Source organism: Bacillus rossius, chromosome 3 (genome assembly GCF_032445375.1).
Source record: "Bacillus rossius redtenbacheri isolate Brsri chromosome 3, Brsri_v3, whole genome shotgun sequence".
NCBI lineage: Eukaryota > Metazoa > Arthropoda > Insecta > Phasmatodea > Bacillidae > Bacillus > Bacillus rossius.
The window spans coordinates 3,653,941-3,674,070 of record NC_086332.1 but is presented as its reverse complement, the minus strand read 5'-3'; the positions used below and the strand labels follow the sequence as shown (position 1 = coordinate 3,674,070).

General features: G+C 37.5%; 1 protein-coding gene across 1 annotated transcript in view; it reads right to left on the bottom strand.

The window, feature by feature from the left end:
- The window catches only part of LOC134530113 (proton-coupled amino acid transporter-like protein CG1139), an 85,491-nt gene that overhangs the window by 63,451 nt on the left and 1,910 nt on the right, over positions 1-20,130 (bottom strand). Inside the window, exons 2-3 of the mRNA XM_063364718.1 lie at positions 15,785-15,851; positions 4,155-4,259 (exon numbers count right to left, since the gene is read on the bottom strand). Of these exons, the coding sequence (XP_063220788.1) occupies positions 4,155-4,259; positions 15,785-15,840 (161 nt within the window). The 5' untranslated portion in view covers positions 15,841-15,851. The remainder of the gene's footprint in view (positions 1-4,154; positions 4,260-15,784; positions 15,852-20,130) is intronic.

The window sequence follows — 20,130 nt, the reverse complement described above, 5'->3', positions numbered from 1 at the left end:
CATTTGAACAGTGAATATTATTTTGCAATAATAAATATTTTTATCATCGTATATTACTGATGAAAAGTTTGTATTTCCATCTAATCAGAAGTATTATGACACAGTTAATTAAATTGCTTTACAAGTTTTTATTCACATGAAAATCATTAAAAATTGGTTGGGAAGTTATATAAATATACAAAAACAAATCATTATACATACAATTTTATTATCTTAGTGGATTTAAATTAATGGTGTCCCAGTGACTACTGCGAAGAAAAAAGTCTTGCGAAAGGTTTCCTCGTAATTGAAATTCGTCAAAAAAAACTATCTCTCATTTTTGGTGACATTTCTGACAAGTGGTACGATGAAATTTGAGACTGGCAAATGAATGTTGTGAAGCAATTGTAACCCTTCTTCCTCCTTAATTGGAAGAGGGGTTGCGTCCCCGACTCACTCTGGGCGCGAAGGGAAAAAATAAATATTAAAACCAGGCATAAAAAGCTAAACAATATAAAATTCCCCACACCACTGCCCAGGGGTCAGGCCAAAAAATTGAAAGGATATATTAGCAGAGTAACCATTAAACAAACAAGAGGCAAGACTTTGGACGTATGTTATTAAAAAATAGAAATTTGCAAAAATAATTTTTACTATACATAACCATACAAGCTTAGTTACAAAAGCTGACGTTAATAATGGCAGCATCTTATCCCCATTTGCGATACTAACAATAACCTTTAAAAAATCGTAAAAATATAAATACTGATAACAACAAGTATAAAAATATATAAGGGCGTGAGGCGTGGCCACTATAAAATATCAAAATATACTGACTGCCCTAATACCAAAAATCAAACAAGACAATCAATATAATATATAAATATATAAAAAAATATTACAATAATAAAACTGAAGTACAAAAAATTTATTTAAATAAAGTTCTTAAACTCTCAATCAACGGTTTAGTCTTTCTTCAGATGTTCGTTGCTAAAGACTTGCCAAAAAAACAAAGTTAATATCCTAGGCGTGCGCTGGCTTCCTGACCTTCCTCACCAACTCCAGAGTCTAATGCCACGCCGGGCCATAGGTACGAATTCACAAAGGCGTGAACGATGATCAAAAAAAAATATCTTATTTTTAAGGGAAATGTAGCAAAAACTCTTCACGTAACATAACCATGTTACCACAGAAGTATTTATCATCAGCTTCAAACAAAGTCTTACTTCTTTATTAACTTGCCAATGATTTTATAAAAACGTAGAATGGCCGCACCAACCCACATCAGGCTGCGCATGTAGTCCAATACCGATCGCATACTTTTAATAATACTGCACAAGCTGATATATTAGCTAAATGCCAACTTTACGTATGCAAATTCCGATGACAAAGTCTCAAAAACAAATTGCAAAATGTTCGTTTCTTCCAAACTTATACTTTTATTGCAACTACAGGCAAACGGGCGACCTTTTTTAAGAAAATCCCACACTGGAACAACGTGTGAAAACAAATGGGCCTCTTCGCCAAACTGGCTAATAAAAGTTCCGTCCAAATAAAATTTAGTATGGGAAAATACACAGTTCACTAGGTTTGCCAAAAACCACTGCAGTACCACGAGGGTAAAAATCAAAATTGCGGCCTCTCTTTACCTTGATAAGTTCAGTATCACAGGGCAATCCATTGCCCTGTCACCCAGCGTGGAGCCTCCAGCCCAATACTCTTCGTGGCCCGTTGCCGTCCGGCACACCAGTCCGCGCCGTCACATGGCTCTGTCCTCGACGGTCGCTCGGCACACTCTCGCCGGCCCAGCTGATTTTTTCTTCCCGGCAAGCCGAATGTCTGACGTCATCAGCCAACCGCCGGGCGCTCGCCAAGTGGTAATTACGTGAAACACAATCGATGTTCCTTAAACTCATAATCGATAGCTACCAAAAGGCGTATAACTAATTAACAGAAACAAATATAATTAAAAAAATTTACAGATAAATTAACATTAATTAAAAAAGGCGTAAAAATACGTGAAATAAAAACCATATAAAACTAGAGACCAGCAACAAAAATAAATTACAAGTAAAAATGTGGCCCTGCCGGCCACACAATAAACAAAATATCACATTCGTGAACTACAAATGCATAATTGTTTTTATTTTATAATAAAAGTGTATCTAATAACCCGTGGCTTTGCTCACGTAATTTCCGGGTATTGCTGATATTCTACCATTTTAAGAAAAATAATATGTATTAAATTTCAAAGATTTTTGAAGAATTATACACAAAGAACTGTCAAGTATAGAACATATTTAATAAATAAAAATATTTTTACGACTTATTTTTAATTGGTTTAGCGTAAGTCTATTTTAACTTTTATTTAAAATTAAGTACCTACCTTATTTTCTATCTCCCGGTTTAGTGACTTTGAGAATATATTTTTCCTTGATGAAATCTTAACTCTTTTCCATCTGACGAAGAAGCCAATTAAAAAATAAACTAAGACTCGCGCACTTATTGTATGTTAAGACTGCCATCGTTTTAAATTACTGTAATTTTTTTAGTTATAGTCATGCTTAGTATAATAACATAATATGCCTTATTACGCATACATTTCAGTATTCATGAAACCAATGCATTTTTATTTGAAATGTACAGCAGTTACCAAATTTCTTATCTCGCATATTGATCTTTTGGTATGGCTATTATTACTTAAACTAAATTTTTTTGAATTTTCACTGATGCGCTGTTTTCCCTTTTCTATGTGATTTAGAAAATATAGCAATATACGTAAGCCAATTAAACCAAAATCATCCTGAATTTTTATTACCGAAAAAAGTTAATTACAAAAAATTTTAATGTGCGTATTTTAATATTGAATTCATATATATCTTGCCAATACTGATTTAGTGGGTTACATTTTTTTTATTTTTAAAAATAATATCTACCCCTTTAACTACTTAATAGATGACGTTGAATAAGAGAAGGTTGTTTAAGGTATGTTGATTTTCCTTGCCAATATCTAAAAGTAAATTTGTACAAACGCGAAATATAGTTTAAATAAGTATTTTACTTTTAAAATAAAACCATATTTTGAACGTAACACTGACTATTGGCCCAATACAAAGTTTTAATAGCTAATTTTCACTTCACTCGGGTACAGAATCCCATCATTCAGTGATTTCCGTGGCTAGCTTCTTTTGGGATTTCATCATTCTCAAACGACGGTAAGGGAAGCTCCTCTTCAAGGTCGCCTAACGATGCTGATAAGACCTGCCGGGTAATTTGAATCGTTGGTCTGGGATTTTCCTTGGGGGGGGGGGGGGGGGGGATGAAGGATGATGTCACGACTGGGCTGGTTAACCTAGTTCTGCCAAATACCGCCAGGGGCGTACACGGCCGATACCCATCGATGAAAGCGATCGCAGCGGCGGAGCTTGGAACTACAACAATTCTTCTAAGAAACCGGACAGAAAATTTAACCTGGGCTCGCGACTTCTATACATTATATATATTCAATGCTTCAGGCATATTCGGTTACAGGCCCAAGTTTCACGACACTTGAAAAAGTTTATACACCAATTTTTATCACTAATATTCACAATAATTAAGGTTTTTTTTAATGATGTGGACCAGTATTCAACATCAATAACTAAAGTATATGATTCAAAAGCACATGTATTATTTTATATGTATGTAGAATTTTTGTAATCATGTGAAAAATGGGAAGCCTTCTTTTCACAGACGAAAGAGCCAAACGCCCGATCGTGCATCTTCGGTTTTTTTTTTTTTTGGTTCATTGTAAATAAATAAGGCGGTGTTGATAAAAGGATACTTATGGTGAATTAGGTTAGGTTAGCTACATTATTAATACTTTAAAACATTGTGGACGGTTGATTTGGTTAGGATAGCTACATTAAAGATACGGAAAAAAAAAGGCATGAACTTCGGGGAACTTCGGGTTTTGGCTCTCTCGTCTGTGAAAAGAAGGCTTCCCGTGAAAAATCCGTTGCGTTCGTGCGCGCGCATCGTAGAAATTCACTCTCATCATTATTTTTCACAACGCGCCTAAAGAAGCGTAACATAAAACCAGATTCTTATAATTATTTTCAGTATGAAAAGTTTGTGTTTCGAAAAGGAGATAGCCAGTCCAGTGAAGTCCTCCCATGTCTCCATGCTGCACTCACGTGGTGGGGTTGTCCACACGTCTCTCCTCGAAGGGCTGGTACTCCTTGTATTCGCTCTGCTTCCCCACCACATCTCCTTGTGTAGCGGCCACGGACTTCCTGGCACTGCAACACGTGCAAGCAACATTTCCTGCTATAGACACCAAACCAGATTTAAAAAGAAACAAAGATATCCATCATCATAATACTCGAGGCTGCAATAAATTGAGACCCATACAACACACCACTGCTCAATTTGAAATAGGAATAGAGCACATTGGCAGAATACTATTTAATAGCTTACCTTACAAAATAATGGAATTCAGCAACATAGACAAATATAAAGCTTCCATAAAAAATACACTTGTAAGCAATCCATTTTACAATTTAAAAGAATTTATGGAGTATACTGCTGAAAGAGGGGAAGCATTCTGGTTACAGCCAGGCTCTCTTGTATAGCTACAATGCCTAACAACAATATCCTAATACCCTAAATCCTGCTTAATTTTTTTTCCTTTTTTAATAAATATAAGAAATTGCTTGACATATCATGTCTATGGTATGTATAAAAGAAATAGTGTTATATTTTTAATTCAGATTATCTGGAAAATTTTTATCACTATTTGTTTTACTTCAAAGTTATATGCATGTAAAACTAAATATGTATGTGTATTTAAAACTTTGTACATGTAAAACTGTATGTATATGTAGCTATAACTGTAAATATGTAAATGACATGTTCCATAGCCTTATGGTTTCTACCAAAAGAAGGCTCAATGGAATTCAAATAAATAAATAAATAAACATCGCTTCTTCAATCCTGTAACAACTTATTCACAACGTCGCATTGGTTACCATCGATGTTTATCGTAATTACTGCAAATATACCTATACTTAGTTCACAAAATTATTCAAAATTCACATTAACAGATCACACATATTGAACATTAAAATGTGGACTTATTCTATCAAATATGAATTAGTAAATGTTAGCATCCTTGATTTTTTTTGTGGTCATTTGTTGCTGGGAATATTCACCATGAATGTTTAAGATTAAATATTTTGCATTACGGAACAACCAAAACCTTATGTTAAAATGCTTATTCTTTTGTTTCTATATTTAAAAAAAAACTGATTAGCCGCAAAGTATGACTGTTGAAAATCATAACCTGAGTTTCAATTGCCAAAAACACACGCGTGCACACGGCAGCCATGCTTATTTCATTGCTACCAAGAAAAATTTTACATTGTCAAAAATTTCTCCAAAGTACAATTAGATAGAGTATTTTGCAAATATACTCCGTTAATACAGCATTCCATAAATTCTGATCCAAGAATGATTGAAAAATACTTAATTTTTTTATTAAAGTTATTACAAACATGTATGTTTTCTTTATATTTAAAATTTAATTTTTTATGTTGGCATTTCTCAACTGCGCATCTTTTATAGTGCCCATATTCCTTCTGTTGAGTCTTGCCTCCTGGACGAGACACTTTGTTGTCGAGTGTGTGTCTTTTATTTTTATTAGTATTGTTAATTTGTGATGGCCCACAGCTGTGCGCCAACGGCCATAGGGTCATTTTCTTTTTTTATTCGAAGCCTTTTAGTATCATATCATCGATCAAATTGCCGCACGTAGATAAACACCCGTGTCTTAACCGGGACTCGAACCCAGAACCCCTCGCACCGTAAGCGGGTGTGCAACCATGGGTGAGAAACTCTAATTACCGAGACTGAGACCTAGTTTTTTGAAGTAGTTATGGCTATTATCAGGCAAACAAACCAGTGAGAATTCACTTATTTAGGTAGCCACTAATTTTGTGAAGAGTAATACAATGAGTTTTCGCACCTCCTACTCCTTTATTTATTACATGACGGTTTATTACAAAACAGCATTAGGTATTTTCGCATCGATTAAATTAGTTTTGCGCCGCCAAGGAGATAACTTAATATAACAAAAAAAAAAAGTATGGTTTCAGTTTCCACTGTAAGAGTCGCACTTCTTTATTTCCCTCCTTGTTCTGTGTGTGCATCCGACTGCGCTACGGAGGTCGGCAGTGTGTCCCTGCATTGGCGCGTGGACAGGGGTTTTCTCGCGGTGCTCCCTCCCTCTCCCCGGCTTCATTCCGCCCCTCCCCCTTCATCAGCCGGCCTCGTCTCATGTGCTGACGGCCTGCGGCGAAGGCGTCAAGATGTGCTTGTTTCTGAAACAACCACAATCCAAAAAAGCCAAACTTCGCAACGATTTTTTGATTTCTGGTGCGACGAAGAAGCCATTCCTCAATTCCTGTACACCGGGACGATACTGTGTTGACAGTTAAAACTCCTGGGCAGACATCGGGAGACCTAAGATGCACATATAAAGTTCTGCCATTCCCGATCACACCCGAACAATTCCCCTTCGGCCAACTTCGGGATTTGTTTTATTTTTGAGCAGGAAAAATGAATTCAAATATTAAAAGTGGTCGGTTAGGTTAGCTAGGTACCTACATTAAAACACTATGGACGGTTAGTTAGGTTAGTATAGATACATTAAAATAAACAGAGAAATATAAATATATATAAATAAAGCCGAGGTTGGCCGAAGGTGAATTGTTCGGGTGTAATCGGGAACGGCAGAACTTTATGTGCATCTTTGGCTTCCCGCAGACCATCGGTTCCATCGCAGACAAGGTTTGTGTCGTGGGGTTGGCAGTTGTCACGCGATAACGGCTGCTGCCCAAACAACTGCACGCGCGTGTTCTCGTGACAAGCAGCCCTTCGACCGCTCGTCTCTGCAGCTGCGGCAAGCTTGTTCTCACTGTGACGCACATGGTCCGAGCTCCGACCTTTCGGAAGTTCTTTGTTTGTTTCCAACATTTCCACAATCGAAACGATTTTGTTTGGTTGTTCAATTACACAAGTGTTTAGTATGTCTGTGAATAAATCGAGATTCCTCAGCATATTTTTTATATATTTCCAGTTTACGCAGTTTTCAGACAACGAGAAAATAAAATAAGCTACCCACGTTGCCCCCTCGAACATTAAATAATTTTTAAATTTTCTCATAATTCCTTATCATAGTCTATCAAACTTACTTTAATTATTATTTTACTGCAGTACTATCAATAACATAAGGTTATCGAAACACAAATGAAATGTACTAAATATCTCAATAGTAAATGTGCTAAAACTGTATTAGAAAATGTAGTTTGGCCCTCCACTGCCCATCGCTGCGAACCCGCCTTAGCGACCGAAGCTGTTTTCAACAGCCAAGTCACATTAGTGGGAGGAACGCCACGCTATAAACGCGCCGCGAATAAAATTATTTCCAAACCAAATTGTGGCGTGACAGACTTTCGGACCAGAATGAATTTTTGTCAATTTTGTTTTCGGACGATGGTTATACTTATTAATTGGTGGTATTATTATTATTATTATTATTATTATTATTATTATTATTATTATTATTATTATTATTATTATTAGTATATTTTAGAGGTCTTGTTTTAAATTTTTTTTTCTGAAATCTTAAAATTGTTTTTACACAAGTGTTAAAATTGTTCTCTCAAACATATCGATTAAAATTCTTGTAAACATTGATGGCTGTCGTATGCGTGAATAAATGTAATGGCCAGGAAAATTTTATATAATGGTTACATAACGGTAATAACAATCATTTATTTACTTGTCATCATGTAGATAGGAACTGATTTTCACAATTAAACAATATTTTGAGTCCGTCGCGCTGCTGAGATTCCAGGATAATGGACAAAATGATACGAGTAATGGAGCAGTCGTGGAGTCGAGGCCGTGAACTTGAAGCACAGTACATCGAACAAATATGGCAAGGTTACGATAATTTTGAGATACGAGAACATAACAAGGTCGAATAAAAATAAAACCAAAGTAATGATAGAAAACTAGATATTCTTGTACTTGAAATTATTATTAAAAAAAAATTATTTAAAACTTAAACAAACCACCACGGCTAAATACTTGGCTGCTATTGGTCGCACGGAGTAACGTAAACGGAAGAGCTGGGCATTGACGAGCTAATACGCACAAGTACATGCCCGCATGAATATCATTGTAGAAACTTCATTGCGTGAGATCTCTACGTTTACGTGAACAGCATCCACATACATGTCATCGTATACCGGACCATAGACATTCCTCCTGGAACAGGAAATTGAAGTGTACAGAAACTTAAACGTGCAATAAACACACGCGCGATTGCAAGCGAATGGCGAGAGGATTAGATTTGATTGGTCTTCAAATTTACTCACAGGAACACAGCAAGCGATACATTGAATTTGGTCCGGACGATCGCATTCGCAGCTAGTGAAATAAGGTCAAAATTACAGTGCCCCATTTTACTAGATACTCGCCTGCGATTTCACGTTGCGAAAAAAATACGCGCAATGTAATAATGCTTGATATTGAAGTGTTTTGAATGGTCGTCTCGATAACCATTTTAGATATTAATTTTTTTTCAAAATCGGCTATATTGTGTATGCCTAAATAAAAAAATCGGTTGTCTGTAAAGTCGGTTTACGGACGATAGTTTAACGTGACGTCATAACAAAACATTGATGAAATGACTGCATACTTTATGAATAAAATTGAATAATTTTTATTTTAATAATAAAAGAATAAATACTTGAAATTATACTAGTAATCAGATTTTTAAAATGCAAGAATAATGAACCTTTATTGTCAAAATTGTTGTAATAAGCAATGAAAACAACATTAACCTTTCGTTTAAATATAATTATGAACAAGTTTTCATATAAATAAACTGTAATCAAATATCTAACATAACCTTTTATTACTGCACTCGCAGACAAATGCTTCTTTTTTTTTAATAATAAAAGAATAAATACTTGAAACTATACTAGTAATCAGATTCATTTTCTTACGTACATTTGACGTAGAAATTATTTCATATTACACATTATAAACAAAGTTTTAAGTGTTCACTTCTGTCGGTGCAGCACAAGCGTACAATGAGCGTAACGGGTCACAGCGTAACGGAAGAATGTGCGTAACGGGACACTTTTTCGTGCGTGCAGCCGGCGTTCATTGATTTATTAGACGTTGTCACGTCAAAAAAACATCATAGCCCTCATTAACAACACACGTAGAGTACGATTCGGAAAACAGAACTGTTGCAACACTGTGATGCTTGCGACTCACCCGGCTGGAAGTGCCCGTGGCTCTACCTTGCGACAGGCTGCGGCCTGTCGGTCCGCCCCCAGCAGCGGCGAGGTCTCCATGGGGCACCGAGCACCGAGCACCGAGCACCGAGCACCGAGCACCGAACACCGAGCCGGGCGACCAACTGACCAGCCACGCACCCACACGTGTGGCACTCCCGCGCAACTTCAGCGTGGCCCGCGTCGCACGAGGAGGCACTCACTTCACTTCACTACTGGGATTGTGGCCTCGGGGGTCACCCGTTTAGCCAGAAATTAGACGAATTCGAGTTTGTCCCAAGTATTATAGAAATTAACATATTTGGTTGCCCGATTATCACGTTACCTTGCGTCCTCCGTACCAGCATTTGACTATCTCACCGGAGCGGCGTTGTGGTGACAAGGAGAGAGTGCACACGTCCACTTCTGTCGGTTGCCTGTAGTTAACTGTCGGAAGTTGCGACTTAACATGTTTCACCACAACGTTGGTCGTTTGATCACGAATTCCGGACTGCGTGATGATATTGAGCACTTGCGACAAAGCGACGCCACGTTGAGTAAACAAAATCATCCCCAGTATGTGTGGAATACTGTTAAGATATTTTAATACTTGCCCAATATCAGTGATGACACATTTTCATGAAATTTGGAGAGTTTCCGTCGGGGATAAAATTAAATTTCCTCCACGATTTTGAATAGGTAGGCTCGGGTTTGAAACGCTTCCCGACATTGTTGACAGGGACTGACTGCGCTGTTGCCAAGTTTCCTCCCAGCGGGAACATAGTAAATCAGAGTGGGTTCCAGTTGGAACGAGGATATATTTTTTTTAACCTTTAGAAAAAAATTGTTTTCGTCCAAACCAATAAAATAAAAGCAGCAAACTACCGTATTTAAGGAAATTCTGACCATCTGTCTGCAGAGGGGTGTTACAGACAGAGAAACAATGAGCAAATGCATTTAGACTAAAAGTTTCTAATCACTATGTAACTCGTACTGTTACGTACTGCACGTCACAGCGAAGATATCCGAAAAATGAAATACGGTTTGATCTTTAATACAATTATTTTTTTATTTCGATGATCGTATTTATAATTTTTTTTAAATACTACAACCATTATATATGATTTACTAAATAGCTATAATAGTAAAAAAATCGATTTGGATGATAATAATAAAATAGCGCAACTGCAAGCCCACCTGTCCCAATACGTTGTGTTTATCTGTCAAAATATACAATTAATAGTGATTTTAGGTTGTCGATAAGCTAGTCACACGATGCTTTTAAAATGGTTTTAAAAAATGAGTTAACCGTTTTACTGTCGATTAGTTACGTAAATCGTAATCTGATGGATCGAAACATCAGAAGAGACGTTGCCACCAACGTTATTTTTAATTATGTATATTGTTTGCGTTGGCATTATTGCAATTCAAAATAATTTTTTGAATCAGGTAACGCAATTACTGTCTATTGCGATAAGTGAATATTTATGCTGCATACAATGTATATTTAATAGATACATGTTCCAGTACTTACGCTTATATTGATTAAATCGCTGCTTGGCCTTCTACAATAAGTGTTATCGCTTCCCGAGATAGAGCTCACTAGCGCACTCCTGCGGGTGAAGAAGACACTAACTGGATGTACTCACTCGGATTGTACCGTCTCTGGAGCCATCGCGATGTCTTCACTTGCCGGGGGCGGCATCAGACGGGCGCCTGCAGAAAAGACCAAGTACTTGAACTCCAGCCCACGCCGAATGTTTGACGTATCTGTACAATCACTTCGTTATCAGCTGGTTATCTCGGGAATACATCTCCAGAAATCTTGGGCAGCATTAAGGAGATAAAAGTGTGATATACGCTCGCAGCTTGTCGTGAGTGACAGCTTATTGGAACTGGTTTAGATAAGTCCGCGTGATGTGTGAACTAACTCAAATCTAAATAAACGTAAGAATTTGTCTCAATATTCCGGATGCAGACTAACCATGTTTATAACTTCAGAGGTGCATGGTTACTACACTCTCGAATAAATAATTAAAGCATACCTATAGTGCGACAACAAGGAAAAGAACCTGCGCAGATCTCACTGCCAGCAGAAGGTCACGTGATGAGCGCGCCAGGAAGTGGAGGGGTTAGTAATGGAGCCGCTGTCAGGCTGATTACACCTTCGCGCTCGGTTCTCGCAGTCCGTGTTACACGAACCGATCTACGTAATGGCTTCCACGCCGGGATTTAAATCACGTATTAAATCTGGCACGCCAGTGCGGGGACAAGCTCGTGAGATTGTTAAACAATGTTGCAACTCATCTCAGTAAACAAAAACAGTTGTATAAATTGACGTACAATGAGGTGTCTCAGTATCAGCAGTTAGACGAATTCTAGCAGAAGGTGCTAGCCACAGCTGAAGCGGCGATCTCGAAGCTCTGGAAGAGCAGCTGTGGCACACGTCCTTCCTCGACCCAAGCGCAGCTGTAACTCCCTTTCTTTTCCTCCTTGCAAGGCGAAATTAAAGAGCAAAACCAGTTTAGCTTTTTAGACACCGACGGGTAAGAAAACAAAGCATAGGAAAATAATAGAAGGAGACGATTTTACATGTGGTGCCGTGCGGAGAAAAATTCACGAGTTTTTATACAGTAAGGAAATCGGTTCCGACATTAAATAAGTTGACTAAGGCTTTGCAAGAAGACAACATATTGAACTGTAGCAGGGAATAATTGCTAAAGTTGTTGAATAGGTTAGGGTTTCGCTGGAAAAAATGTCAATCGAAGAGAAAGATTTCGATTGAAAAGCCAGAAAGAGCTGCTTGGAGAGGGCGCTATCTTGAACTAATGCGTGAGTTACGTGAGGCTGGCAGAACCGTAGTTTATGTTGTAATTTTATGCATTTATTCGGATATTATTCCCCATAGTGAATTAATTAAAAATTATTTTTACAAGTACCTAGTGGATATTTAATGTAATCTTTAACAAAATCAACTGAGTTGAATCTATTAATTGCGTCTTGTGTTTTCGTTTCATATCTTGATCACTTTAATACCCGCTGTTATCTTCACTTGGCTTCACGCTATTAGTGCCTTTAAATATTGTTCAAGCAGAAATTGATTTATTTTACAGCTCAAGTGGGATTGATGCACTCAATCCTCTCGTGTTTATATTTGTCTGTCACATGAATGTATCGCATGTATGTGAAGATGTTTAGACCGGCCAGTCCACGTGGATCAGCCACGCAGTGGTAACACGCTGCACCCCCCTCCCCGCGGCTCAAGGTGCTGTCCTGGCCTCGCGACTACTCAGGCCGCCGCCGGTAGCCTCTGGTTCACTTCCAAGTGCACCTGAGTAGTGCCAGCTCACCCGTGTTGTGGTAGTGTTGCAAGTGTGAGACTAATCCTTCACCTGACTATGGTCTGATCGTGTTTAGGCGGCGTAAAATGACTTGTCACCAGCACGCGTCATGGCGGATGCAATCTGATTTCCCAATCAGCAGCGGGCGAACCTGTAAAGATTATTTGGCAACAGGATGGAACCCCTCCCTATTGGAAGCTCTTTGTACGATGGTGGTTGAAAGTCGAAGTCCTTGTCTGATCGTTGGATTTATCTTACAGCACACCGTCAAGCCTCTAATGCACACCAACACGACTCTACATCACGCCAGTCAGCCGATCTAACTGGTGGGGAGCTTCTCTCCCCCGCCGAATTAGGTACACGTAACTTCTATAGCATTACACAACCTACCAGCGCACACACAGGCCCGTGTGCCAAACCTATCCCACAAGACACCCACCCCCGCCCGTCGATTCAAATGATTCTTCACCAGTGTGGGGTGCACCTGAATTACTATGTACTTAGTGAGATGTAGAAACTACTGCCCCGGCTGGCAGTATGATGAATCGGCGGTTGGATTTATCGTAATGGTCGAGGCGAAAGAGCTCATTTCCGCCGGCCTCCACATTCGCCTGACGCCATGCGATTTTTTTTCTTTTGGTGGTTTATAAAAGACAGTGTCTACGTTCCACTGCTACCTTATGATTTTCCAGAGCTGGGGCGCAGAATTGAAGAGAAAATTGCTTCCATTTCTACGGACCAAAGTGTGGGAAGAATTGAACTTTAAGTTGGACGTGTGTCGTATAACTAAAAGTGAACATATTAAACTATGTAGATTTGTTTACCTTCAATTTTATGTATGATTAGTTGTACATAGTCTAAATTAAACTAAATTAAATAGTATAAATTAAACTAAATTTGTTTGGTGTAATATACCATTGAAACTGGGATATTCCTTTGTGAACACTCTGTATATCTCGGCAGTCATCAATCTATGGTTGCCTTCCACATCATTTTCTTACGTCTGTGTGAGTTTCTGGTGAGTTTAGGTCATTATAAGTAGTACTATTTTCATCAACTAACACTTGTTTTAAACGTTTTTTTTGTTGCAAAAATAATGGTTTTTGGAAGTACAGATAATTTATATTAAACTAGAAATGATAAAGAAGTTCTGTTTAATTTTTTTGCATAAATAGAGGTTTTTTAAAGCAAAAATAATTAAAATATAATATAAAATTAATCACTGAAATACGACGTCTCAATAATTCCTTTGTAATGTTTCTAGCAAAACTCAACTGGTATAAGTGCCAATACAGGTATTTGTCCATCACCTGCCCCCTCCTACCTTGCCAATGCACCGCAGCAGGCAGTGCTTGTGCAGTGTTACCACAGCTCTGCAAGGGTAACTGCGATGGCCTCGCTACTCCGCGCTCTGCTGGCGAGAGGACCGATATGACGCCCTGACCGCGGTGTCCCGAGATGACGACATTCTTAGCTTTATTTCAGTTTTATGACTAAAATTTAGTATCACACTAAAAAAAATTGGTTGTCTGTAAAATCGGTTTACGGACGATAGTTTAACGTGACAACGTCATAACAAAACATTGATTAAATGATTGCATATATTTATGAATAAAATTGAATCATTTTTATTGATTTATCACTATTTTGTAAGGATATAAAGAATGAGTGAAATGAAATCTACAATTTAATTGATAAATTTACTTTTATTTGCACTCATTAATTCAAATATGTTTATTACTTTAACGAAGAGATTACATATTTTAACTATAACTTTTATACATGTTAGCTATTTAACTTCTTCCAATCTGTGTTATTCTGTTAAGGATAGGACGATGATAGGAAAAGTAGGAAACGAATGGGAGTGTTTCAAGTTTAATGCGCCTCGAAAAAGTCAAATCGATGGTTGTTCCAATCAGTGGAAGAGAGATAGATGCGGCGCAAGCGTACAATGAGCGTAACGGGACACAGCGCAACGGGACAATGTGCGTTACGGGACACTTTTTCGTGCGTGCAGCCGGCGTTCATTGATTAATTAGACGTTGTCACGTCAAAACAAGTCCGAATGAGTGTTATTTTTATATATACCTCATTTAATTCAAAGTCTGGTAAATGGCTCGATGGCCAAGTGGTCAAAGGGGTATGTTTTCCAATCCAGAGGTTGTCATGGTTCAAATCACCTCGCTTCCAATGTATTTTGTATTAAAAAATAATTATTTTAATATGTCGATAAGGGTAATTAAAATGCTATAAGGTAATGGAACATATACCTTACATGCATGAGACAAAGCGACGCAGGCGCACTCTAGGAAAAAAAAAGGCAGAAACAAAGATGGCGGATATTACATCATTCATAATGGCAACCTCCGGCAGAACAAAAAATACATTATGGTGGCAGTGACATCTCTAAGATGAAAACCTCCAGCAGACGAAACCAAGATGGTAGCTGGGATGTCATAATCCAAAATGGTGGAAAGTTCTACCATACCGAAAAGTGCATTTGAGAGTAGGGCACTCGATTTAAAGATGACAGAATACAATATGGTGGAAAAAACCAAATGGAGGATGGGATGTTATTCAAAAATGGCCGCAGTGACATCACAATTAAAGATAGCCGCCAAAATCTATCCCTGACTCCTACTCCAGGCTCAGGAGGAACCAATATAGTATTTAAGTAAGTTTTATATATTGTTATAACTTTGTACCTGTACTTTACTTAAATACTAATTTTTATTTAATTATATTTTCATTTATTCATGTAACAATGTTATAATTTATAAGTTTTTTGTTTATACGTTAAAATGAATTTTAATATATTGCTCTTTTTAACTTTCATCTTTATATAACTAATGTAAAGTTTCTTAGGTTATATTTTATATATTTATTTCTATATTTATATATTTATTTCTCAGTTATTAAACATTTACAAATGTTTACAATCGTCAAAATACCGCATGTAATTTGAAGTGAATTTGCACTCACATACAAGCTTGCTTTCGTGAGTGCTAAATTTCCAGGTTAATTAAATGAATTAATAGCTGCTTGGCCGTCTACAATAAGTTACAGCTTCCCGAGATATAGCTCACTGGCGCACTCGTGTGGGTGAAGAAGTCATTGTCTGGGTGTACTCACTTGGTTTGTACCGTCACTGGAGCCATCGCCATATCTTCACTTGCCGGGGGCGGCATTTGACGGGTACCTGCAGAAAATACAAAGTACTTGACTTCCAGTCCACGCCGATTGTTATAATATAAGAATGTGTACACTCACTTCGTATCCGCTGATAATTTCGGGAATACATCTCCCGAAATACTGTGCGGTATAAAAGGGATATAAAAGTATGATTTACGGTCGTAATATGTCCGAATGACAGATTATTAGAACCTGCTTAGATAAGCCCGCATGATGTGTTTCAGGTGGAAATAACTAGCAGCCTTTATTCACTTCCGTAATTAAATTGGACAACTTATTTCAAAATATCTTACAAAAGTTTGATCATTCGAACAAATAATATTAAAATATTCTAAAATATTTTTAACATTAATTTAAATTAACCATAAATAAATCAATTTAAATATTGACTTAAGATTACGGAACAAAATAATCATGTTTATACAATATCGAGAAGAAAAAAAAATGAAAACACACCTAGTACGCAACGATCAAACAGTATTGTAATAGCCTCTTTTTTTTTTTTGCGTGACAACGTCTAATAAATCGATGAACGCCGGCTGCACGCACGAAAAAGTGTCCCGTTACGCACATTGTTCGTTACGCTGTGTCCCGTTACACTCATTGTACGCTTGCGCCGCATCTATCTCTCTTCCACTCGACTGTTTATAAAGTGAAGTGAAAAGTTAATGTGCTTTTCATTGCTTATTACAACAAAAATTTCGGCAATAAAGGTTAATTATTCATGAATTTTAAAAATCTGATTACTAGTATAATTTCAAGTATTTATTATTTTATTATTAAAATAAAAATGATTTAATTTTATTCATAAATTATGCAATCATTTCATCAATGTTTTGTTATGACGTTGTCACGTTAAACTATCGTCCGTAAACCGACTTTACAGACAACCAACTTTTTTTTTACCGGTAGGGTATGCTGAGGTGACGACTCTCAAGGACATAACACTCTCACTCTAGGCCGGGGGAGGGAGGGGAGGGGGAATATCGATTGGTCCACTTCTCACTCTCGGGCAAGCACTACCTACAGGGCTGCATGGAAACGACAAATGGTTTTCTCATTAGATGTTCAGTTAAATCCAGTTATACTTGTGAACGTCTGTATGGACAGTCCAGGAGTACTGGCGTGTTTCCTCACACACCGCCCCTACTCGAGGACACAGCCACTGGAAACACAAAACACACTCAGGCGGGAACACGTGATGGCCCAGACGTGCCGCCTAAGTCACAACATTGGGGTGAAGAACCAGTTCAAATGAGAGGTTTCGTCAACTCAGAAGCAAAACCACTGGTTGGCTTCTTAGATGGCAAGATATAACTGATAATGAAAAATGGTAGGACAATATCGGCTTTTAGATTGGAACAAGCTATCCATCACTAATTCATGTATCGTATTATAGATGTAACAACCCCATTATTTCATTCATAGATTCCATCGAAGACAAGTACACTTGCATAATTACATGGGTTTCAAATATTTGTGTGCCCTACAGAATTCATATCCGTTTAGTTTCACCCCTAACGTGCATGGTGTTCATGTACCCTGTCTTTATAATACAGGTCTTCCAGATAGCAATCGCAATAAAAATCACAATACGTAAAAAATTTATGGTTGAATTAAAACCAATATTAATTATTTCTTAACATTATTATAAAGTAATTTTATACATTTCATTAGATATTATTCCCCATAGTAAATTAATTAAAAAATATTTTTACAAGTACCTAGTGGATATTTAATGTTACAAAATCAACTGAGTTGTATCTATTAATTGCGTCTTGTGTTTTCTTTACATAACTTGATCACTTTAATACCCGCTGTTATCTTCATTTGGCTTCACGCTATGGTGTCTTTAAATATTGTTCAAGCAGAAATTTATTTATTTTACAGCTCAAGTGGGATTGATGCACTCAATCCTCTCGTGTTTATATTTGTCTGTCACATGAATGTATTGTATGTATGTGAAGATGTTTAGACCGGCCAGTGCACGTGGATCAGCGACGCAGTGGTAACACGCTGCACCCCCCTCCCCGCGGCTCAAGGTGCTGTCCTGGCCTCGCGACTACTCAGGCCGCCGCCGGTAGCCTCTGGTTCACTTCCAAGTGCACCTGAGTAGTGCCAGCTCACCCGTGCTGTGGTAGTGTTGTAAGTGTGAGGCTAATCCTTCACCTGTCTGGCCAAAGGACGAGGTAGCCCCTGTAGCCTTGCCCTCGTGTCTACTAACTGAGCAATTCGGCTAATATTGACAGATTAGAAAACCAAGATTGGAATTTAAAAAAAAAAAATATTAAGTGCTTCCAGTAGGTTAAGACTGTTGACTGGTAGGTTAAATGTGCTGTTTGAAATTCTGGCTTGAGTTGTTGGAATTGTTTGGATATAACTTTTTTCTTTCTTTGACTGATTGAGAAACCGTTAGGGTAAATCTTCAAATTTCTGGGATATGCACAGATGCTTGAGGTTTTTAAACACGTTGCTAGGCTCCATTTTATTTTGGTAGTGAATTGTGAACAATTTTTAAGTATACTTAAGTAATGTTTAAGTCCGAGGAACATTGAAATCGCTGTTACAATTTTTTTGGGCACTTACGTAACAGTGATTTTTTTTTCCCTTCTGTTTTTGTGGCTGAAAAATCTGACGAGGCCTGCTTCCACTGATACATTCCCGTCACCAGCGTTTCTGTGCTATTTTTTCTGTCGCGGAGGGGGGAGGGGGGGTAAATAAGAGGGGGGGGGGAGTTATTTGGGGGTATGGTGTGTTTTTAAAATTTTGAAAGATGAATGGCAACTTGTAAGCGTATATGAAAAACGCTTTATAAAAATATAGGTATTAGTATTGAACCACTACGTAATACCGGCATTTAAATCATTTTATTGAACGAAAATCACATGACTACACTAATTTTTTCCTTTCCCTGAGAGCTAGTGTGTGTGTGTGTGTGTGTGTGGAAATGGAGGGGGGGGGGGCAGCCACCCCTCACCCTAAGGCATGGGCGCCCATGGACCACCTTATTCTACATCTGAAGGAAATCACTCGTGACTGTAATATCCGTTAGTTATGAAGTTGTGTTCTGCGGGAACTGACAGAGGTCGCACTGCACACTAGCAGTGAATCTGCAAACTTCTTACACTACGTAATCGATAAAGCATGAAAGCTATATCTATTCCCCAAATTTAAAATTCCAATACAGACACAATGCATACAGTAACACGCTTACTTTTTTTTTTTTTTTGCCTCTGTAACGAAAAATGCCAAATTTCATCTATTGAGATGCGCTGGACTAAACGAATTACGTAGAATGTGAAACGTGAATGTAACGGCTTGGTTTCAATGTTTTCATAAATGCACAGGGAACTCAATGGATTCCTAATAAGGGGGAGGTATGCACATATTCACGTCACGCAGATACGCCCAAGCGAGGCGCTAGATGGCGGACCCTACACTAGAAGACTCCGAATCTCTAGGTAGCGAATCGGAGTTCACATTACATATTTAAACTGGAACCAAACCAGTGACTTTATGCTACAAAAAAAATCACAGTAATAACTACTCATTCACATAACATAAGTGCAACATATAACTATATTTTTAAGGGTAGTATTGAAACGTTTGGTTTTTTAATAAACATTATTTGAGGGGAACATAAATGAAAATTTTCTTGCTAAATATAAAGCTCCATTTGAACGTTTAACCTAGTACAAAAATTATATTTTGCGTTTAATGTTATCGTGCATTGCAAATGTATACCTATGTATGTAGATACATACATCGAGCAATGTTTTATATGACGTACTATAATTTTCATATAAAGTATAAATTATACTTTTGTGTAATGTCTAGGAAGCATAGAATATAACCTGAAAGACATACCTTTATTTTAAAAATCCAAAAAAGTTAAAATTATTTTAATTTGGCTAACAGATCACGCTATAAATTATCCACAGATATTTGTAAATTTACAGGCATTTTATAAATGTTACTGGTACTGGGTCTCCTTTCTTTGAAAGTGAACTCACAAGTACCAATTTATACTTGGAAACCATCCAAACAGGTTGTTTTCGCCGCCTTCCGGCGCCTGACAGCAGATCACAGATCTCCGAGTCGTAGTCTAATTCTAGGAATATCCGATCATCTGGAGCTACGAATAAACCATTCTTTATTTGGACTACAATATTCTTTGAAAATTCGGTACATTTAATGTAATTTAAAAACATTATAATTTTAAAATGTCTGCAAAAATAATTATATAAAAAATCTTCTGACGTTAGCAAGTCAATATTAATTTTTTT